Raw genomic sequence first — 24008 nt, forward strand, 5'->3', positions numbered from 1 at the left:
ACCAATGAGGTAAGAATTTGAGGAGGCAGGAAACACAAAATGTTACAGAACTGCAATTTTCATCTGCCCTGGCCAGAAAAGCCACCAGTGAGAATTGATGGGAAGTGAAGCCCAACTGCATCTGATGGGTTAGAAGTTGCCCACTCTCTCTTAGAGATTTCTTCCTAATCTGTCATCTGATGTATTTAATGGGTATTGGCTCATGGTCTATCCAATGGCTCAAGAGCCTCACATTTCCTTCAGTATCCCTCCAGTATTCCCTCACTTCATGTTTTGGGGGCTTTTCCAAACTGCATTTCCAGGATGCAGTCACTTGTCTACCTTTCAATTCATATGTGGCCTCCTAACAATAAGCAGTAACTTTTTTGCTCTAATTTTTTTTACAACAGTAGTGATCAGGTTTGGTACCAGGAAGAGGGCCTGTAACTACACAACTACAGTGTGGCATAGTAGTTTGAAAACTGGACTCTGGAGAACAGGATTTGAATCCCTGTTCAGCCATGGAAAGCCACTGACCTTGGGCAAGTCACCCTCTCTTAGGGCTTGAACAGACAGGCCAAAATATAGCTGCTTCGGGTCACTTTGGAGGTATGCTGTTTAAATGACACACACATCTTAGGAGGCCAGAGGCTGTGCCAAAGTTGCGCTCTAGTCCTTAGGACTGGAGCATGGCTTTCATGTGGCTTCCAGCCTCTTAAGACACATGCAGCATTTAAACAGCATACTCCTAAAGTGACCTGAAGCTGCTTTATTTTGGCCTGTCTGTTTGGGCCCTTCGTCTCAGAGGAAGGCAAAGGCAAACCCACTCTGAACAAATTTTGTCAAGAAAACTCTATTGTAGGTTCGCCTTAGAGTTACCATAAATCAAAAATGACTTGAAGGCATACAACAGCAAAACTACACTCCTACATCGGAGCTAGAGCAATGGTGAATAGGATGGGATAAGAACTCAGTTCTGCCTGTTCTAATCCGAACAACAGTGACAATTGTAATTCTGCAGCAAGTTCAGTTTTGCCAAGACTTACCATTTCCCATATTTTACATACAGTCGGCCCCTCACATTCACAGATTTTGCATCCACAGATTCGGTATCCATGGATTGAACTATCCTTGTCTTGAAAATATTCGTATTCCCTCTGCCCCCAAAAGCAAACTTTGATTTTGTGACCCAATTTTACTATGCCACTTTATATAATTAGATTTAGGCATTCACAAATTTTAGTACAGTCGGCCCTTCTTATACACGGATTTTTTATACACGATTCAAGCAGCCACGGTTTGAAAAAGTTCAAAAAAAAGTATCAAATATCAAACCTTGATTTTCCATTTTTTATAAGGGACACCATTTTGCTATGTCATTATATTTAATGGGACTTGAGCATCCATGATTTTGTTATCAATGGGGGATCTTGGAACCAAAATCCAGCGGATAACAAGGGTCCACTGTATCTATGGGGGTCCTGGAACCAAACCACAGCAGATCTGTAATTGCACCTACAGTACTTTTTCTAGTCAAGGGAACAGGAAGGAGCTGTGGGGGCACTGCAGCGGCTCTCTTTGACCACTAGGAAATTTTGTTCACTAATGCTTTTTGTAGGAGATATCATTGCCTATGCATTTTCAAGCATCTCTTTGTAGGCATCACTTTTATTAGTGCAGGGAAAATAGACCTTTAAATTCTCAGGAAAGTGAAATCTGCACCCAGTACCATTTCCTACATTTTCTATGTAATTATGGCAGGCATGCAGTTCCCACTGATTTTAATCCATAGGTAGATCATGATATGATCCTGATAATTTTGAAGGGCTACGGTGCAGGCTACTTATGGCCCCTTACTTCAGAAGAGGAAATCCCAACCTTTTCACTGGGCAAATTCCCTGGGCAAATTCACAGGACAGCTTCCTTGTTGTCAAAATTAGTAGTTGTTTTGGTTTGGCGAAGCATGAAGGTGTGATAGCGTGTCACACTTCTAAAACGTCATTGAAGCATCCTGCATCTCTCCCGTCGAAGAAACGTTCGTGGACCAGCCATTTTTTGAATAACACGCTATCTCACTTTCATGCTTCAGGAACACTCCAGGAATCTTTTGTCCATGGTAAGGCTCCATGTGATAAACTCCTTAGTCCTGTCCAGATTATGGTACACATTTCAGGAGGAAATGGATACCTAGGGCAGACTCCTAATCTATTCACATTCCAGCAAGGAAAGCAATAGGCAGTTGAGTGCAAAATCAAATGTCATGCTTTCTCTTGAGTACATCTTTTCTGTGATAATGTCTCTGAGAAGATGTGCCCAACAGGCTTTAATCTAAACCTTTTTCTTCTGCAGATCTAAGCAGCATGTTTCCTATGAAGACAGTTATGGGTTAAAGAAAAATGACTCCTCTGAGATTAACTACAGTTCTCATTTGCAACCATACCAGATTCAGAATGACTTCCAAGGAAACTTTCTGGAGAATGCCACGATTCCAGTACATGAGGTATCAACTTTGCAACATGTTCAGGGTATCTTTTATTCTGCCCTTATTCCAGCTGTCTTGTGAGCATTTCTTAGCTGAAGTGGCCATGGGTCCTACTTAATAGGGCACCATGATCTATTTCAAGGGATGGCTGGTACAAGTTAAAAATCCATAAGAAAGGAGAGAAAGGGTTTGAACTTGTCCATGAACAGATGACCTGCACATCTGTGTGCAGTTCATCTGATCACAATCTATATTGTGCATTTCTATTCATTTTATTATATTAGTTATTTCTATTGCAGTTATATTAATTATTTCTATGTTAGTGTATGCAGACATAAAAAACCCTTCTTTGGTGATGCATTTCCCCTTTTGGATAATGCATAAGTGTCTATTTTGCCCTCAGTAGTCTCAGGGAAGAAACTCAATTTATCTCATATAAATGGATGTGCCCTGGGAATATCCACTTTTGCTTAGATGCAAAAGCATATGTGATTCATTTTGTTTTACCTTGATCCCGACCAGCTTCCTCTCTCATGTATTCCTCCTGTTCTCACCTTTGTTTCCCTATACAGGTTCCATTTGTTGAGGAGCCAAACCTCCTTCAACAGTATAAGGACTCAGGCCTCAGCTCCAGTACCTATGAGCTTAGCCAGTACATCAGTGATTCCTCCAACCATTATGAAGCAGCTCCTTCAAAGGACTGGAGCCCAATTCAAGGAGGTGAAGTATTCAAAGCCATTAACCTCTGGGATGAGGAAGATAGGGAAGATAAGCCGTTTCTCAGGAGGCAGTCCTCTCTGCATAACTCTTCACACACATTTTTTGCCTTTTAAAATTATATCTCTTTCTGTTCTTTTTATCTTTCAGTGGTTCTGCATTTAAATGCATGCAGATATAGCTATATCTTTAGTTTGGCCCCAAGTGTCGTTTAGGAGGTTATATAAAGCAAAGGCTCAGTTCACACCTTATGGAATAGTAGTGGTCTTTGCATGAAGGCAACATGCACCACTGTACTTCTAAGGCCGGGATGGGAATTGTTGTGGCTCTGCATGCTCCCTACATTCTTCACCACTGGCAATGCTCAGAATTGCAGTCCAACAACTCCTGGAAGGCCACATGGTTCTCACCACTGATCCATATTCATGTGTTGTAATCACTACACTTGGAGGCCTGTACCCAAAAACTTCTGATAAGTAAAACCTGCTACTCAATTTGAGTTTGAAGAAATGAGTGAAAGCGACAGGCTTGTGTTCCTGCTTCCTTACAGAGTGCCTGCATCACACATTGCTTTTTAGGTGCTTATGAGAAAGGGGTGCCACATTCATTCCTTCCCCGCCCAGTAAATATCTGAACATAGCCAAACTCTTCTTTTATTAAGCAGTCCACTTGTTTTTGCTCACTATAGTTGCAGTTGAGCCTATTTTTGTTTCATTGGCTGGCTATCCTTGGACCCTTGTTGTTGTTGATTGCCTGCTTCTGAATTACTGTGATCATAGGGAAACCTTTGGGAGATTTATGCTTATAATCTAGTCCAGGAATGACCCTGGCTTAAGATACTGACTAGTCACAAAGGATTTCTTTGCTTGTCATTTAGCAGAAGACTCATTAGCTGCTGTGCACCCTGTGGCACCCCAGAAGTTTTCCCTCCCCCATGTACCTGTTTGCTTTGGAGCTGGGGGGCAGCTCATCCGAGGATGTCCTAATTATCCAGCAGAGGGGCAGCCTGCCCTTGTGGAAATACACAGCCTGGAGGTAACAATTAACTTGTCCCTTGGAAGTGATACACACACACACGCACACACACACACCAGCATTTTGGAAAGTTGCTTTTTGTATGACCACAAAATGGGGAATTCACTGAGTTATAGTCCAGAAATGTAGCTCTTCTGAGTTCTGATTCCTACCATAAGAAATCAGAACAGTGGTGTTGCTTGGCTGTTCTTTCTGTCCCAATTTATTAGTTTCATTCTTTTTTCCTTGCCTTCTCACTCTCATTTGTTACTTGTGATCCCAGTCAGTCAAGAGCTGTGTTATATGAGGTCCTTTATCCACAGTGATGGGGATGTCTCTTACGTCTGTTAGCATTTTCAGTCATTTCTTGTCAGCAGATGGCACGTTTATTTGAAAACATCCACTAGAGAATCTCTCCTTTCTGACCATTTGACAGAAACATCCAGTGTGGGACAGTTTTGTTTTGTTTTTGTTGCATGCATCACCATCATAAACACTTGAAATATGATCTTAGAAAAGAAAGAATGTAGGATTTGGCAAGCACAAACAAAGTCTATATTCAGGAACCTCTCTATGAAATGACTACTGTAGGAGATAAGGGGAAAAAACTATGAGCCAGAAAGCCCAAATCTGTCCTTTGCTATGCATTTAGAAAGCAGCCCTAAGCAAACCAAGATCTTTCAGCCTCAGCTCTATTTTATAAACAGAATGATATTGCTGGTGTACTTTTCAGGGCTATGATGTTGAAATAATATGTGTGAGTACTTTGAACATTTAGAAAATGTATCACATTTGTGAGTGGATTTACTGATGCAATTAAGCCAAATAATGTGGTTATATGGCTATTCTGGTCCTGGGGGCTGGTTTGCCCGCCTGGGAGACTGATCTGGTGAATTTAACGGCACCAGATCCAAACCCCTCTCCTGATATCCTTAGGCCTCCTTCCTGATGTCTTTCCACAGTTTTTTTTCCTACAGAGAGAGACAGGGAGTTCTTTATTGCTTTGTCTATGCAAGGAGACCCCAGTTGGATGGCCAGGAGCACACAAGGAGAATCACCACTCAATGAATTTAAGAGAAAGATATTTAAATATTAAAATTTTTGTTGTTCTGAACTGTTCTTGGGTTGGCCCCAAATCATGGCGACCCTGTGGATGAGACATCTCCAAGACCCCCTGTTCTCTACTGATCTGCTTAAATCCCGCAAATTCAGACCTGTGACCTCCCTCATTGAGTCCACCCATCTGGCCTGTGGCCTTCCTCTTTTTCTACTACCTTCTATGTTTCCTAGCATTATCATCTTTTCTAGTCCTGTCTTCTTAAGATACTACAGTACCACAGTACTATAACCTCAGTATCATCGTCTTTGCTTCCAGGGAGAGTTCAGGCTTGATTTGACCCAAGGACTCACTTGTTTCTCTTTCTGGCTGTCCATGGTATCCTCAGCACTCTTGTCCAGTACCACATTTCAAATAAGTTGATTTTCTTTCTATTGGCTTTCTTCTTTGTCCAGCTCTTGCACCTGTACATGATGATGGGGAATATAATGACTTGGACAATTCTGTCTTTAGTGCTCTGCTCTATATCTTTACACTTTAGGTTCTTGTCTAGTTATTTCATGGTTGCCCGTTCCATCTTCATTCCCATTAAGATACCCCAGGGAAAACCATCTACCAAGCTGTCCTCCCTCCTGGTTGGTCTATATAATGCAAAGCACAGTATCCTATGGAAGACAGCACAAGCAGTGCAAGAAGGTATTTGAAGGGCTTGCAACTCCAGATGACTAAAATAACTTGTACATATCTCACGATCAATCTGGTCTGCATGCTGAGTGCAGGTAAGTATTATCAGGCTCCCACTCACCACATCCCTCCCTATTTCATAGGTGATTTTACATGACACGCCTGAGCAAGAGGCAATGAGAGCCTTTCCAGGACCTCTAATCAGGTACAGGACCTCTGGAGGAATATAGTGATAAGATATCATATTTCAGCATTGCCTAAATGCAGGCTTGGTATCAAGCAAACTGAGGCATCTGCTCTGGACAGCAGTGTGTTCGGAAGGATGACAGAATGGTAGATAGTGGCAGGTGGATCTGATGCTGGGGCACAATCCACCAGGAAATTCTTCTGAGGTAGTGCCATACTATCACAAGACTGCTCCTATGTTGTGTTTGCCATTTTGTTGAGAATTGTACCGAAAAAAAACTTCCAGTGTTATTAAGTGGAAGCATGCCAGTTGGATTATCTGTCTCTGGTACCAAAATACTTTGAGCTAAGGAGAGTGCCTTCCATTTAGGTCTCTTTTAACAGTAGAGTCAGAATATGAGGACGATGTAAAATCATTTGGGAATAATAATTCATAATAGTAGTGAAAGGGGGAACGAAATATAGACATTTCTTTGCTATCTCATGAAGTGTCATGGTTGTTTGGTCTTCCTATACAAAGCAGCTAGGGTTTGCAAATGGTTTGTTTTTGCATTCCACAATCCTGGAGAAATTACTGGTATGTCAGGGAGTTAGTGTTACGGTTGCAGACAGAACACTCTTCTTAAAGCTGATTCCCAGCTAATAGTCCAGGGTGATTGGCTGATGTTCCATCAAAGGGAGCTGATGACAGGAAATGGTCTCCTAATAGCTAGGGATCAGCTATCCAGCTTTTGGAATGAAATACCCATCAGAGCAGGTGACAGTCATCCAGCTGGATGGAAGAAGCTGAGAAATAATTAGAGGCAATTTGGTGTTTCAGTTTAGATAGGAAAGGGAGGTGAGGGTGAGGAAGACAGGGAAGATTGTGTGTGTGTGTGTGAGAGAGAGAGAGAGAGAGATTGAGAGAGAGTGACAGAGAGCTTTTCAGTGAGCTGAAAACTATGGTGTAGCCTGGGGTGAGATTCACAAATTGCTGTCTGGGGAACCTGATGCAGGCTGATTATTTCTGTGTGCTTGCATTTACTTTGCCTTGCTTGCATACTTGTAATATTTTCTTTATTGACAAAGACCCCTTAGGTCTCTACTGCTATCTTGTCCAGAAAGTAACATTGTCCCTGGAAGTTCTCACTGCTCAGGTAAATGGTGAGTGCGAAGCATTATTCTTCTGCCCATAATCTAATTTTCTCCCTTTTCCAGGGAGGATCTGCACAAGATGGATGTGATGACTTTTTGCCAACGCAGAGCAGCCCCGGGCTGGAACCTGGCATCCAACCTTGGCAGAGATTCTGCCTTGCTTTGGAAACTGCTTCTCCTTCTTTGCCGACAGAATGGTGTATGTATCTCTTCCTGGGTATATTTTTGTAAATAGCAGATTGTGAGAGCCTTGGGTCCCTTGTGGTGTAATATTTCCCTTGCTTAGACTTCACTTTGCTTAGACTTCTTGGTCTGAAATCTTCCGCAGACCTGTTCCTGTGGACTGGGCCCATACTGCACTTTTACTTGTCCAGCACCATTCATGTTGGACAGTTTTGTGCAGGAGAGTATCTCAGGGGATTGGCTCCTATCTGTGTTCTTATAGTAAACTGTTTTTCCTAAATATTCTGGATAAATGGTAAGGTCAGCCAAGAGCCGTATGAAATTGCCTTTTGCACTCCATGGAGGATTGAAGATTTTTTTTTAAGTTTAAAAAATAGGAATTAGGGTGTTGGGTAGCATAGAGACTGAACCTGGAGAGGAATCACGCAGCTCACAAACTATGCTTTAACTAGCCTTGAATTAATTCATGCGTGCCATAGTTTTAAAATTAATTAAATTAGTTAAAAAATGTACCATACCCTCCAATATCTTACAGATGAAAACTGGGATATGTGTGGGAATTGTAGTTTTGTGAGACATTTAGCCTGCTCTGTTGGAGTGCTCTGGTGCCACAAGAAACTACAATTCCCATTATTCCATAGCATTGAGCCATGGTAGTTAAAGTGGTGTCAAACTGGATTATTTCTGCAATGCAGATGCAGTCTTAGTTAAGATGAAGACAAAGGAGGAAAGTGGGAGTATATGTACTTGTTTTTTGATTTTGTTATGAGCTGCTTTGAATCTGAGCTTAGGAGAGGCCAAATATCTGTCCACATAATTAATCCTGTTTTTTCACATCAAGACCCTTAAACATTGTGCAAATAAATAAATTGCAATAGAAACCATTAAGAAAGTAACATTTCTTTGTGAATTGATGCTGTGCATTAACTAAGAAAATAAAGATGCAGTTGTATGCATATCTACTTAGAAGGAAGTCCTACTGAGGCCAGTAGAACCTGCTCCCAGTTACATGTGTTTAATGTTTGGTTTCTATCCAAGTGAATGCATATAGTGTGGGATGTCTGCAATCCATTCCACACTTTAGATGCAATAAATTGCTGTGCTATTTCCTCTGTTGCCTCCATAGTCTATGGTAGGATCAGATATAGCTGAGCTGCTGATGCAAGACTGCAAGCACCGGGAGAGATACAAGAGACAAGAGCCAGTGGCCAATCTGATCAACCTGACAGATGAAGAGTGGTCAGTGCAGGGCTGCGGGGCGACAGATCTTCTCACAGGGGAGATCATTCCAAGTGCTGGCACACCACAGCAAAAAGTGGAAAAGTTCACCCAACTTCTCTACTATGGCAGAAAGAAAGTAAGCTGAAGGATCATGCCTTCCACAGTGCTCTTTTTGCATGCACACAAACAAACAAACAAACAAACACAGTCATTCTAGCATCAGGTGAGTACATGTGTGTGTGTGTGTTTGAGTGTGTGTGCATGCTATAGAAAGATACAGAGCGAGAGAACTATCATAAAATTAACTACAGCATTTAGAATTCAGAATGTTCTTCTCAGATGAAATCTGAGCAAAATACATTTAGGTGGAGCTGTGCTTTAAAGTGTTACTTGTAAGGCTTGCTGAAAGTACTTCATGAATGCAACTAAATACTGTACTAGTCAAAGCCCTCTCCATTTTGGACAAAAGGACCAAGCTTTGCATGCAGGAGGTCCCAGCTTGCACTTTGATATTTTATGAAAAGTATTTCAGGTTGCAGAGCTGGGAAAGACATCTGCCTGAGAATATGGGTGGCTATTTGTATTTTGTCAGAATAGACAATATTGGGCTAGGTGGATGAGTGGTGTGACTTAGCCTGAGGCAGTTTCATCTTTTCATATGAAGACGAGGGTATGGAGATTTCAGTCTTTTTCACCAGTCTTATTCTTAACCACCTCTTCCATCACTGAAGCCCATGCCCCAGGTGCAACATGGTCAATGGAATTCAGTGAGGGTGGTTAAGAACAAAATCTGCCATTACCATCCCTGAGCTGCATTTCTTCCTCATACTGGGGTGTGACAGAAGAGAGTGGAGGGCATGGGATGGAAAGCTAGAAAATGGCTTCTTATTGGTGCTTGCTTGCTTGCAGGAAGCTCTGGATTGGGCCATGAGAAACCAACTGTGGGGCCATGCTCTCTTTCTGTCAAGCAAGATGGACCTGAGGACCTACAGCTGGGTCCTGAGTGGGTGGGTAGAACCCATTGCCAGAAATGACCACTCCTTCATGATCTGTCCTCTGTTTTCAGCATTTCAGTGCTTTTCATATCTACTAAAAATGTTTCCCCCCCTGTCTTATCATAGGTTTACTAGCACACTGGCCTTCAATGATCCTCTGCAGACACTTTTCCAGCTCATGTCTGGAAGGATACCTCAAGCATCTCAGGTACTGAATTCAGATACAGCTTCTGGTGCAGTAGCTGTGGCAAGCAACTCTGTCAGGTCAGGGGACCTGGAGGACGCCAGCAGACAGGCAAGAGAGATAGACAGACTACAGCCAGCTGAAGCCAAGAAGCCAAACCACAAAAAGTAGCTTGATAGGATCAGGTGCCAGCATGTTGGCCCCTGTATTAGCTGAACTGGCAACTCTGGCCATCTGCAGTGATGGTTTTCCAATGAGCAGCAGAGAGCAGGCCAGCAACTCTGTTTAGTTGCCATGGTGGTACAGAGAATAAGGTCCTTGGTCCCTGTTCTGTTTGCTAGAATCTCTGATGTAAGGCTTTAGCAGTCTACTGAAACCAGCTCCTGATGAAGGCAGATACTTCTGTTTGTTGTTGTTGTGTGCCTTTAAGTCATTTCCAACTTATGGCGACCCTATCACAGCATTTCTGGGGCTGGGAGTATGTGACTCACTCAATGTCACCCAATGGGTTTCCATGGCAGAGTGGGGAATTAAACCCTGGTCTCCATTATTCTAGGAAATTGGGAGGCCAGATTTGTTTTCTTCTAGGGCACCCCTTTGCTTTGACCCTTCTGTGGCTTATTAGAAGGACGTAGACTGTAAGTCTGCTGGATGGAGGTGTTTAATTATTTTGGTATGTAATTCAAGGCATTGAAAAGTATATGTGTTATTCTGTGCTATACAGTACATGCTGGAATAGATTGCCTGCTCTGGCCATCTACATTGCCAATGGCAACATTGCCTCATCTGGAAATGTTATCCCAGTTAGCTGGCAGCATTGTCCTGGCCAGGGAAATCTAGAGCAAAGCAATCTACTTCCTGACCCAGGCACCAATTACAGGAACATTCCTATAGTCAATGTCTGGGTCAGGATGGCATCACACATCATACACCTTTCCTCTTTTAGGAGGGAGGAGACAGGCTGGACAAAACAAAGTCCCAGGGAACAAATGATATTGGGGGTGAGGATGGCCATGTCATCATAAATTATTTGATCAATGGAGGGCATATGAGGGGTGTCAACTTAGTTTCCACCTCAAAGAACCTCCACTTCACTCCTAGCATATGAGAACCAGCCTGCCATTTTATATCCAAGGGTACCTAGACACAGTTGTTCAAGGGCTGGAGTCTAGAATTCTGTTTTGCTGAGTCAGAATATGGTGATTTCTAGTACTGTGAGGAGGGAAGGATGTCTGAAAGATGTGAAGCGTAACTGAGAGACAAAATCAGAACCAAGTCAATGGATGAGTGTGTAAGGGCAAATCACACTTGAAAACAGGCTTGTGGGAAGGGGATTGTTAATCCCTCCCCCCATCTTAGACAGGTGGACCACTTGCTAGCCAAACCTCTTGAAGTGATTAAGAGTAACATTTATATGAAGTGATAAAATCCCATTGTATCAGTTCATCCATTAACTGGTATTGTGGTTTAACACAGATCTTGTGACTGCATCCCTGGCACAGTCTCACACAGTCTCAAAGATGGTAGGTTCCAGTTTCACAGGGTGCTCTGGATCAGAATGCATTATGTTTGTTAACTCCATCTTCATTCTTTGTGGCGGGGCCAATAAGAAGAAAGCTGTTCATATACTGTAGGGATTCTATCTCATTTTGTGTACAAAGGAGTACATGAAGCACTGATAAAAAAAGAGGGACAAAACGGGTGTGTAGACCCAGTACTGGTACCCCTATGGGTCTACACATTCATTTTGTCTCTCTTTACTGTCAGTTCTTCATGATAATAAAGATCTGGTATGGCTTGTATCAAAATGGCATCTGGTGGCTAGCCCATTCAAGCTGGAATTGTTTAGCACTTCAACTCTGAGAAGCCTTAGGCAGTGTGGGCTACAGTAGGATTAGGTGAAGTCTACCTGTGGGCCATAAATGGCCTCCTGCCAGATCCTTAAAGTCTTCCAACCCCCCAGATTACTCAAAAAATTCAATATGATTTTCAGACAATCTTGTGCCTGAAAATTTCACCCAAACAACTCAAAAATAGGTGAAACACCTCACACAAATACCTCTGTTTTCATCTTTCTATTAGCCTGAAGAATGTCTCTTCTGGTTGCCATTCAGGCTGATGTATGGCCACATACAGAGGAATTTGATAGCCAGGATATGTGGGTATGGCCTACAGGGGGCATCAGGCAGTTAAAATTGGAGGCTGTGGTCCAGAAAATGTGGAGAACCAAAGTCCCCTTGCATCTGTTGTATCTGCTGCTGCTTGCTATGCATAAAACAGAACATAAGGCTGAGCTGCTTGGGCTGGATAACCGCTTCTCTGATTTGGACATAGTCCAAGTGGAAAAAATCTGGGCATGGGTACTGAGATCAGCAGGGGATGTTTTCTGTTCTGGTTGTGCTTCTTGTTATTGCCCCCTTCTTGATCATGTGCAGGCTTCACTGCTTGATTTGCCTTGTCTGAGGGAAAAAAATAGCTGTGCCTGACCCCAGGGTCTCCCAGCATAATTCTGAATCTGCTGGCCTCTCCATCCTCTCTGGTGGTAGGGCCAAGGCTGCTGAGGAAAGGCTCAATAAGGCAGAAGATTGATGACAAGATGTTGATGCCATTCCATGTAGTGGTTGTTCTGTTGGATGGTAACGTGGAAGCAGACATGTCAATATTGTAGAGGTATTTTTGAGGCCATAGGCTTCTGCTGATTTTCAGGGGAACTCTGTTGAACGTCTTCTGCTGAATTTATGAACTTAAGTAAGGCAATTGTCAACCAATATCATATGAAGATATCTGTCTGATTTCTTCCCACACGTGCAGATTTCTTCCCTCTGAGACCTGCATCTGTCAGCAGAGGTAAAGTTTAAAGTATTACAGTTTTTATTGCATGTTTTGCCTCATTTTTCCATTTTTCTTTGACCCTTCCCTCTTCTACTACAGTGCTGTGGAGATGAGAAATGGGGTGACTGGAGGCTCCACTTGGCTGTTATCCTGTCCAATCAAGTAGGAGGCAAGGAGTTGAATCCCAGGGCTATTGTCACCATGGGAGATACATTGGGTGAGGAGATTTTTAAAGGCAACATAACTCATGGAGAAAAAGAGGACCACACCCTTATCTCCAGCTCTTTTACTTGGGAACAACATGGCCACTTTTCTCCTGTGGTTGTTTCGCTTGGTTGTAGCAGGTGGGAAAAACAATTTGTCACCTCTTTTCTGCTGCCCGAGGAAGAGAATTTCACTCTACATGAATCCCTCAGAACAAGACAGAAGGTGGGTAAGCTCTGCAGAAGCCTGGATGCTCATAGCAAAATAGAGGATGGGCAGTGGCTGTTGAGCCTCCTATTCTAATTGTCAGGGCTTCTCCTGTAAATCCAGCTGCTCCCATTCTTTGTCCAGTAAGCAACCATAGAATAGTGGCAACCATTCTGCTCTCTTAACATAAGAGCTACTTTTCAGCCCCAAAAACCCAGGGCCAGGCCAAATATGATGTTTGTCATGTGAGTGGCTGTGACTTTTCCCTAAAAACAAACAAACAAACAAACAAACAAACACTAGCCAGCATGGTGATGGTAGTTGGATGAGGAGTCAAACTGTGACTGTGATATGAGGGGGCCTTAAAGTCTTCTTCTCCCTCTGTGCCACAGTCCCAATTTATTGCATTATGGTTTCTATTTGCTTTAATAAAAGCACCCATGCAGGGTCAAAAGCAGGATCTGCCTTCTCTTGAGTTAGGGTGAATTCTCTGTCTCAAGCAGCAGTGAAGATGAGGTGACTAATTTCCACCAGGTGTGTCACCAGGTGTGTCACTCACTGGTGGTTCACTGGAGTGTGGAAGCAAAATGGCAAGTGCTCTGGAGATCCCAACCAGCCCTACTCCACTCAACCCATGGTGAATTCTATAGTAGGGGAATAGTGGACCAGTCTGTTCTGGAATAGCTGCCCACTCTCTTTCACTCCATGTTAATATTCCAGAGTAAGACAGATGGTAGCCAGGTTTTTTTGCAGAAGCCTAGGTTCTTAGAGTGAAACAGAGGGTGAGCAGTAGTTATGGAGCAGAAAAAGAAGCTGCTGCGGCTCTTCAAATGTCTTCCTCAGAGCCAGGTGCCTTGGGAGGACATCTCTGCAGAACGGTGGCAGCAGGAACTGGGGTGATGATAGCCATGCAAGTCCTTCCACCCCAGGCAGATAGAGAGCCTGTGCCTTAGTTGATCTAACCTATTCCTCATTCAAAAACTTCATTATGTGTAATTTCACTTCCTTGGGAGGACCGACATATCTGGATCATGGGGCTTTTGAAGCAGGCAGACTCATAGACCTGGTACAGACGGGCCTCGTGGCACGTCTTGATGACGTGCTAGGGTTGCCTTGGGGCGTCGCTTACAGACGCCCCACAACCCTAGCATGTCTTCCGTACATCAAAATGCTGGTGCCCTGTACAGATGGGTGCCCCCATTTTGACGCGACAAATGCCTAGTGTCTGCACGTCGCGGCACCATAATGACATTGCGAGTGCACCATTGGCACACTGCAGCATCATTATGGCACTGCAAAAAGAACCTGCTTTTTGCGGGTTCTTTTTGCTCAATGAGGAAGCCGCGTGGTTTGTCCGCTGCGGCTTCCTGGCAGAGCAAACCAGGGTACCAGCAGACTGTCCTTTTTGGGTGGTCTGTACCAGGCCATAATGTCTATGGCAGGAGCTAAGGCATGGTTAAGCAGAAAGAGCAGGAGCACAGTGTAAATCTAAATGCTGAATCTAGCACCCTGCTTTCTGGACTCCTGTCTTCTTCTAGCAAAACTGGCACTGGTTGGAGCACTTCCTCCACACAACAATCCTATGTCCATTCTTCTCCTACACAAGGCGTTAGTTTTGCTTAGCAAAAGCTCAAGGAATGGAGGAAGGCCAGTCATTGCTGTTACAACCCCTTTGCAGCCAGAACACTGAATAAAAAAGTTGATGAGATCAAGAAGTGCTACATCCTTATCTTGCGTCTTCTTTTGCTGTCTTGGCCTCTACATCTGCTTTCTTGGAGGACTGGATTTGGATGTTCATGGTCTAATGCTTGCATTTAACTATGGAGAAAATGGCAGAATAGTAAGTGAAAAATGAAGAGTCCACATATTTAAATGAGAAAAAGTCTGGCATAAATTTTAACTTTACAGAGAAGGTTGTGTTGAGATGTTGTGGTTCCTCAATGAATCCTCCCCTTCCTTCCTGCAGAGGCTCTCTTGGCCTGATGATTGCATAACTTGCTGCTCTTTTATCTATTCAGCTGCCAAAGGGTCCATTGAAGCAGCTCACTTCTGTTACCTGATGGCAAATGTTCCCTTTGGACACTATGGAATTAAAACAGATCGCATGGTGTTGCTGGGTAGTAGCCAGAGGTGAGTGGAGCCTTTGGAGAGGATGGTCCAACTAAATCTAAAGGTTGCTTGGGGGAAGGTTGAGGCAACCAAGATGTAGTGGTTCTAGTATTGGACTGGAAGATCCCCCTTCAGGTCTTCATTGAGTTGTGAAAACTTATTTGGGAATTTTGGTCTAGTCCCATTCTCTCTGTCTCATTTACCTCTAAGGGTGGTTGTGAGGGTAAAATGGGGAGGAGAGGTCTCATATAATATCATCTTAAACTGACTAGATCAAAGGGTATGGTGTACATGCAACTGGCAATTTATGTACATCACCTTGGTATTGCAGTGGTGCTGTAATGCAGTCCAGTGGTACTTCTAGAGTAGTGTGAGGTGGGTGTTGAGATTGCACAAGCCCCACACAGGGAGGAATAGTGGTGTGCTTGCCTAAGCCCTCATGAGCTCATGAGCTGAAGAGAGCTATGAGTTGGCTGTAGGCTTACATGTGTCATCATATAATATCTTTTTTTGGCCTGCTCTTGTGCTTCCCACAAGACCTTAATGTGTGGGTAACAGTTAGCAAGTGATGTAGTTTTCCAGTAGCACAGCACTGAAGAAAAAAAAGATCAGGCTGTAAATGAATGTATTTTATATAAAATATACTATATTTAATTACAAGCCAGCTGCAATTTTGTTTAAAAAGCACCATTTCTTGTCTTCTGTCAAATACTGTCAAATGGGTTGGTTAGTGCATATTGTACATTGGTATCTAGTGCATCTATGTTGACTTTTACATGTTATTTAGAGTCAAATACTAAATGCTGTTGCATATCATCTGTCAGACACTTTGGTATTTTACTGCTGGTAAAATCAGATGTGAAGTGCTGAAGTTAAGTATCAAATATTTATCAAGCTAGAGAATATTTATTATCAAAAATAGCAAATCGTCAGGAGAATTTTGTGGGTCAGTTAGTTTCAGTTTTCAGGAAGGAGGGCAGTGCTTTGCATTCTGAGCTGGCACATGAATGAGTGATACCACAAAGCAGAGCAAGAGATCAGGTTTTTGTTTCTGGATTCCAACATGCTCCATTGAAGTCAGCTTCCCTTTAAGGTGATGCATGGTAGCCACAAACAATTTATTCATTCACCGTAAGAGGCATTGCTAAGGTTAAAAATCCAATTTAAGGAGCCAACAGTTCTACTTATGCTAATGACACTCTGGCTGGATAATAAGGAAAGGATTTTAACGATTCATTTCACCTTTACGTTGTTCATTCCTTATTAGTATTACAGAGCCAAGCACTTCTTGCATCTTCAAGCAAGACACGTAACTAACACTTAAAGTAACTTCTGTGGCATCATGATGTTTTTAGCCCTGACCTTCATCTCCTGTAGCTAAAGCTCAGCTAACTATAACGCATTTGGGAGCCAATGTGGAGTAGTGGTTAGGGTTAACTAGAAAGTCATTTACTCTGGCTCCTTTGCTGACAACTGTGTTTCAGCTTTCAAGACTTAGGACAGTCAGGGGATGGAAGGGAGCCTCGGCATCAATACCACCCCACTCTGGTTTTACTCTTAGTTGTGTTCTATCCCTAACAGTCTCTTGTCTTTTCCCACCCAGTCAGTCATTCTCCCACTTTGCAAGGACAGAGTGTATCCAGAGGACTGAGATTTTTGAATATTGCCAATTGCTTCAGTGCCCCAAAGCTTTCATCCCCTCTTTCCAGGTAAGAGGAACCCTCTATGTGAAACCAGCAGTTAAAGAAACAGTGCATGTCCTGTGTCTCAGTGCAGTGAAATGGACTGTATCAGTAAATGCTTTCTGGAACAGGGACTCTCAAGTTTTGTCATACTGAGATTCCTATATGGAGAGAGCTTTTATATACAGTAGTGCGAAGCAGCCTGCTTCAGATGATACCAGTGGGGCAACTGTCAGGGAATAGGTGAAGAGATAAAGGAAGGAAAGGGTAACTGACTGTTAAAAGTCTTGGCCTCCACCACAGATGTGGGACCACCACCTGAACACCCTCTCAAAGCAGCAAAATGTTGTGGGCCAGCCCCAGACTGCAAATACAAATCATTTGTGCCAATATTATAGTGTTTCTTGAAATTCAGGTGTGTTGTCAGTGGTCCTTGAGATTTTCTGCTTGCATCACACCCACTTACTTACACAGTAAACAGAAAATGATAAAATATGAGTCCTGCATATTTCAAGGGCAGAATAAATCTAACCCCTTGTCTGGCAGAATGATGCTTTTATCAGGATTTTAAAAGCTCAAATGACAGTTGATGATCAGTCACACATAATTTTTGCTTCATACCTTTTCAAGTCAAAGAACAGCTGTGGAAGGTGCAATTCCATGCAGTGGTGACAGTGGCTGGATGGACAGCAGGTGCAGTGGTGTGTGTGTGTGTTGTTTATGCCATTTCCTTCTAGACATTTTTCTACTCTAGATAACCATCCAGAGCTACCTGTTGCAATAAGAAAAGGGTGGAGGGGGGGAACCTTTGTCCTTTGTATGTTATTGAACTCCAGCTCTCATCAGCCACAGGCAGCATGGCATGGGGATTGTAATCTGCATTGCCAAAGATTCTACACCCATGTGCTGTGGGTGGAGTGGGTGAACTCTGGCCTGTAGACCACACACGGTGTGCCACTGTGGATGCACCCCACCCCCTGCCCACCACTTTTTTCATTTTTGTTTGACTGAAACATACCCCTTGAACCCTTCTGATCACTTCCAATTCTGAAAAAGGCCGCTCCTGGGCCTAGGACACATGAGTGGTGGGAGGCGAGAAAACACAATGAAATTGTCCCCCCATACCTACCGGGTGTGGAGGCATTTTCAATAAAACAAAATTGGGATGTATGGAGAGAGGTTCAGCCCCCTGAAGTGTGGAAGGAGGAAGACAAGTGTGGATTCTGGAAGTTATCCACTCATGTCTTATGGATTACAATGGATCTCCTCTGCAAGACTGTAGCAACCAGGACTGCACAGTTCAGAATAAGTGTGTATTGCTTCCCATCGTTTATAGTTTGAGCTATTTTAATGTATAAATCGTTTATTTTAAAATTTTACACTTTGTGATTTTAGATTGTATGCTGTAGGCAGGTATTATCTTGCTTTTGATGTTGATGTAAAGTGTTGTGCAAAACTTAATAATAATAATAATAATAATAATAATAATAATAATGCTTTGGGCTAAAAGAAACAAACCAGCAACAGTAAATTAAATAATAAAATAACACCAGAGAGATATACATGGCGGCATCATATATGACACACATGGGCAACTGTGCCAAGGGCCACTTTTCAGGATGCGGAAACACTCAAGGGCCATGCTTTTGCCCCTCCCCAGAGCCAGTTGGTTCTTGCTGGCTGCTGGCAGCTGCGGTCACAGTGTTTTTGTCTCTTTCCAAGGGAGCGCTTTCCCCTTCACCATTTCATACTTCTGTAGTGTAATAGTCCTGAAGCACAAGAAGGAAACACACAACAGATTTTGGCAGCATATTGTGTTGCTGCAAGAGTGCATCACCAAATTTCGATAGTGGCTTATTTTTGTTTTACTTTATGTTGGAACATTCAGGGAGTTGTAGTGGTTCAAAAATGGTGTTTAGGTTACCCATTTGCCATGATGTGTGTGTTCATTTGTGAGCCAGTTTTTTTCAAACTGTATGTTGGAATGGACATAGTACAGTAACCTGAAAACCAGCCCAACACACAATTTGAAAAAAACTGGCTCCCAAATGAACACACATACACACATCATGGCTTACTGTCATCTGAATTTACAGTCGTCCCTCCATATTAATGGATTCAAGCATCCACAGCTTGAAAATATTTTTTTAAAATGATAAATTCCAAAAAGCAAACCTTGATTTTGCCATTTTATATAAGGAGCTCCATTTTACTATGCCATTGTATTTAATGTGACTTGAACTTCCATGGATTTTGGTGCCCACCTGGAATCCTGGAACCAGCAGATACCAAGGGCCCACTGTACTTCAATTCACACTGGTGATCATAATCAGTGACTTCCACTTGCACAGCAATGTAATTCTATGGTGTAGCTACAAACTCATACTGTTCTCTCAAGATAAATTTCTCAGTTTGGTATTTGGGATGAAATGGAAGAGAATCAAGACTCACTCAGAATTTTTCTCAGTTATGGTTGATTCTTTGATCTTCCACTGAGAATTAACAAATCAGTTGAACAATGCACAACCATTTATGTATCAGGTTTGCACATTGAGAAACCCTTGTCATACATGTTCCAAGTGATCTCCACTACAAGAAGAGGCCAGTATTATTGTTCCCAAATATATACTAGGAACTTCTTTTTTCATTCCTTTTTGCCACTAGAGTACTGCTGTTTCAAATGTTAGATAGCTAATTGTGAAGCCCAACTTCATGGAGGGCTGTTGGGATGTGTCATTAAAGAAGTTTTCACACGTCTTATTCCTCATCTGTAGAAGGTATTTATTCCACAGATCCTAATTTTCTTTTACAGGTGTACAAATTGATTTATGCCTCTTACCTTGTGGACTATGGTCTCACTGCCCAGGCCTTACATTACTGTGAAGGGGTTGGAATGGCACTCCTTACCCAGAGCCAGAACATGTACCCTGTCCTCCTGGAACAAGTCATCAAGGTGAGTCTTTGGTGATGGATGAGTGAAGCTAAACAGAAAGCCACTTCCATCTCTTCAAGCTGAACTGTTAAATAAATGTAGGGAGTTCCTGAGGATTTAGCAATGAGATTCAGATGTCCTTTCATAATGTAATTGTAAGAAAACATAGGCAGTGGAAATGGCCCCAAAAGGTGTATTCACATTTTTGCATTGTGCTGTGGAAAGTGTATGTGTTTGTTGGCATGTTGGCTAGTGCACACTTGTAGTTCTGGATATTTGACAGATTTATGGAGGGAAACATTGCTGTTGTTGATCTATAACTGCCTGTATCTGTTACCACTATTTAGCCTAGGTTCTAATTGAGTTTGTCCTCAATTTCCACTTTGTAAATTGTGACCTGGTGCCTTAGAATACAGTGTTTCCTTACCCATCTTCACCACGCTGAAAAGAAACAAACAAAGCTAGGAATTTATTTGGCCAAAGATTGGGGTAATTTTAACAGGGCAGAACCTTAGAAGCTGGCATTGTGTTTCTTTTCAGATGTTGTTAGACTTCTGCTTCCAGCAGCCATAGTTGACATAATGTATGGTGAAGAATGCTGGGAGTTGTAGTTCAAGGAGGACTGCATGATTCCCAACACTGTATGAAACACATGTATTATCTCATACTGGTTGAGTAATTTTATCTGCAGAGATCTCCTACAATCTAAAGCATCCAACACCCAGATTGTGATATCGTGAATTGATTTCCCCTTGGGCATTCTTAGAAGAGTTTTGTCACTGTAATCTCTTAAATAACTGAATAGCTCCAGTGTCGGAGTGGAGAACATTTTCCTCCCCAGCAACTATATTTCCCCTCATTCTAAAGTCTAGATGTTGACACTTAACTCAGCAGTGGTGATTCACCCAGAAGAATCATGTTAGTCTGGAAACCAGCCTTGTGAGGAGTAATTTAGGGAGCTGGATATGTTTTAGCCAGGAGAAGAGAAGCATAAGAGGTGATATGATAGCTCTTTTTAAGTACTTGAGGTGTCATATTGAGGATGGAGCAAGTTTATTTTCTGCTGCTCCAGAAATTAGGAAAGAGTCCTGGAAAGGCTAGCTCTGGTTTCACTTCTCACCATTAAGGAAACCCCTCCTTGTTAATCCAGCACATCATCCCTTTGGGCTGATCACTTTGCACTCCTCTCCTCCCTGATTGTCAGCAGAGTTGTGCCCTCCAACAGAGCAAGGGATATTTTGCAACCACACCAACATCCCACCCAGCATGGGACCTGTGTCTGCTTCTCCTCCCAATGCTTAATTTTTTGGAGAGTGGGTTAGGGTAGAAAGACCTGTTTTGCAAATCTTTATTGGGGTGAAAAGACCCATTTTGCAAGGCCAATGGAAAGGGGGGGGTGGAGTGGGGGAGGGGGAAGAAAAGAGCAAGATAGGAAAAAGTGAGGACTATGAGAGAAGCAAAGGACAGAGGCAAATGAATGTTTTCAAACTGATGACAAAATAGCGTGATTGCAGAAGATATAATAGTGAGTGTTTTTGAACCAGTATGTTGCTGGTATCTTCCCGTTTGTTTCAATAATGTAATTGCTTTAGGATAGTAGGCTGATGTGGTAAAGCCAGGCATCTCCTTGTGGCTGTTACTATATCAAACCATGGATTTAATATGACTGAGCTTAGAAAAGTTACATTTGGAGACTACAACATCCAGCCAGTTTGTGAGGTAAAGTCACATTTAGTTTAGACATTTCTCCCAAACTGGCAATGTACTGAACAAGCAAGTTATTCACCAAGATGGGCAGACTTTTCCTAGAAGAAATTAGCTACCCTCAGATCCTTTTAGGTCAACTGTAATAGTATTCCCTTTTGTAGTATATCTGCTTTCAAGATTGTTAAGTAATGTCAGGAATACTGAAATTCTCCCCTACTAGTTTCTCTGTTTTCAGAGAAGTAGCATATTAATCTCTTTCAACATAAAAAGAAGGAAGAGATGGGGAGCGGAAAAAGAAGGAGGAATGTAGCAGTACCTTTAAGACTAACCTGTTTTTATGTTAGCTTCTGTGGATATAAACCCACTTCTTCAGATGCAGTTTATCTCTGTTATGAGGTTTCTTTGTGTTACTGTTTGGTGGCGGCATAGGATAGCCTGAATTGTGACTTGGATTTAAATCTGAATAAATATTTGATTTATGTTTGCATTTCTCAAGCCTGGAAAGGATGTCTAGATGCAAGTATTTCATGTTTGCACAAACTTGTTTATGTATATGGATGTTTCTAGCTAGAATGAAAGGGTCTGATATAAGGGATATAAATTACCAGTTCCTTTTAGCATCCCCCTGCACAGTTGAATATCCTGATATTTTTCAAAAGCAGGTTCACATAGAGTTGATATAAAAAAAATCCAGTCTCAAATTTCCCATGGCAGGTGTCAAAATAGCCAATCTTTATTTTTTGGGAAGAACCTTAAAAATCAGCTTCTTTACCTGGTCAAAGATAACTGAGAATGTGTCAAACCATAATCAAGAGCTTCTGCCTTTCCTTAACAAGAGATTCAGCTGTATAAACATTTAGAAGAAATCCAACCCACCCACTCCTCCATCGATGGAGAATATAACACAAATTACAGAAGTGATGGAGGTTTAAATTAGCTGAGCTGGTTATAAGCCAAGCTGCTATTTCCTCGCTAATGTTTCATTTGATGATAATCACATTTGCCTAATTTGTGTTTCATGGATTCATATATGTATTAACACAAATGTCTGCAAGCCCCTCAGTTTGAAAAACAGCTCTAGTGAGTACCAGGAAATGCTTCTCTTGCACAGAATTTGGAGAAGGCTGTCACAGGTGTGATAGGTGTCACCGTTCAGAGAAGCCATTTAGTGAGCACAGCCATGTAGATATAAGAAAGAAGTTGCTGTGGACATAAGACTGGGTTCTCCATGGTTTCCATTGAGCTCCACAGGATATAATGAACAGGTTGCACTCTGGGAGATTGAAACGTCAACCCAGTCACTACCACTTCCCTCAGTGGGCATACTGCCTCCTCCCTGCTCTTGTAATAGGAAAGTTCATTATATTAGCTTATTAAAAATGATCCCCAGGCAGTAAGAATGTGCATGGTGTAGTTTTGTCAATTTTTGTTTACTTCTATCTTCTTACAGCATTCTTAAGGAGCCCTGCTGGCACAGTGGTTAAATGGCAGTATTCTAGTGACAACATTGAAGATTTTCAAACCTGGCAGAATCGCTGGTAATTCGTCCCTGAAACGTCCCTGAAATGTGGAGGAAGCTCACGTGTATGAACGCCTGGCACGCTTCCTCAATCATCATGGAATTGTCACTCCGTCTAACAACCCTGAATAGTCTCAAAGTGAGCGGATTTCTTCTGAATGGAAACTGTGCATTCAGAGGAAATCCGCTCCCCTTGAGACGATTCAGGGACACTAGAGGGAGTGACGATTCCATGATGATTGAGGAAGCGCACCAGGTGTTCATACGCGGGCACTTCCTCCACGTTTCAGGGACAAGTTACCAGCGATTCTGCCAGGTTTGAATATTTTCATTGTCAGTTAGATCCCAAGGGTTCCAAGGTTGACTCAGTCTTCCATCCTTTCATAGGTTGGTAAAATAAGTACCCAGCTTGTTGAGGGCAATTAGCTTATTACAGATTGTAAACCACTTAGAGAGTGCTGAGTTCACTATGAAGCAGTATAGAAATGTAAATGCCATTGCTATTGCTATTACAGCATTTCATGGAATATTAGTGTTGGAAAGGATTGCAAAAGTGTTGGAGAGGATTGCAAAAATTCAACTACCTCTAATGCAGGAATACACAGCTAGTGCACATCTGAAAGATGCACATTCTACCTTTGTTTAAAGCCCTCCAATGAAAATGCCTTTTTCCAAGGCTGTTTTCTCAATATGTTGCGTAGTTCAAACAAATGCCCTTACTCATACCCTATGAACAAACCTCCATGTAGATAAGATGCAGTTATCAACAATAAGAGTTGTCATTCATTGCATAAAAACAATGAAAGTGCCACTAGTTGCAGAAGACAAGACAGAATATTGGTATATTATGATTGCTTACTTCTAAGTCATATCAAGCATGACACTTTTTGCTCCTTTCCACTGTGTCAGGTTTGTTGGTCTTTAGATGTCCAAACTGATCTGAGATGAAGGCGGAGATCAGTGTGATGGGTACAGCAGCT

General features: G+C 42.3%; 1 protein-coding gene across 1 annotated transcript in view; it reads left to right on the plus strand.

The window, feature by feature from the left end:
* The first annotated feature begins 4 nt into the window (after positions 1-4).
* Positions 5-24008, plus strand: part of SEC16B (SEC16 homolog B, endoplasmic reticulum export factor) — a 46595-nt gene continuing 22591 nt past the window's right edge. The window contains exons 1-13 of the mRNA XM_042464358.1: positions 5-9; positions 2329-2479; positions 3034-3181; positions 4056-4213; positions 6077-6138; positions 7317-7452; positions 8563-8793; positions 9567-9664; positions 9779-9860; positions 12768-12885; positions 15098-15209; positions 16792-16897; positions 19683-19823. Of these exons, the coding sequence (XP_042320292.1) occupies positions 5-9; positions 2329-2479; positions 3034-3181; positions 4056-4213; positions 6077-6138; positions 7317-7452; positions 8563-8793; positions 9567-9664; positions 9779-9860; positions 12768-12885; positions 15098-15209; positions 16792-16897; positions 19683-19823 (1548 nt within the window). The remainder of the gene's footprint in view (positions 10-2328; positions 2480-3033; positions 3182-4055; positions 4214-6076; positions 6139-7316; positions 7453-8562; positions 8794-9566; positions 9665-9778; positions 9861-12767; positions 12886-15097; positions 15210-16791; positions 16898-19682; positions 19824-24008) is intronic.

Source organism: Sceloporus undulatus, chromosome 4, assembly GCF_019175285.1.
Source record: "Sceloporus undulatus isolate JIND9_A2432 ecotype Alabama chromosome 4, SceUnd_v1.1, whole genome shotgun sequence".
In the NCBI taxonomy this organism is placed as follows: domain Eukaryota; kingdom Metazoa; phylum Chordata; class Lepidosauria; order Squamata; family Phrynosomatidae; genus Sceloporus; species Sceloporus undulatus.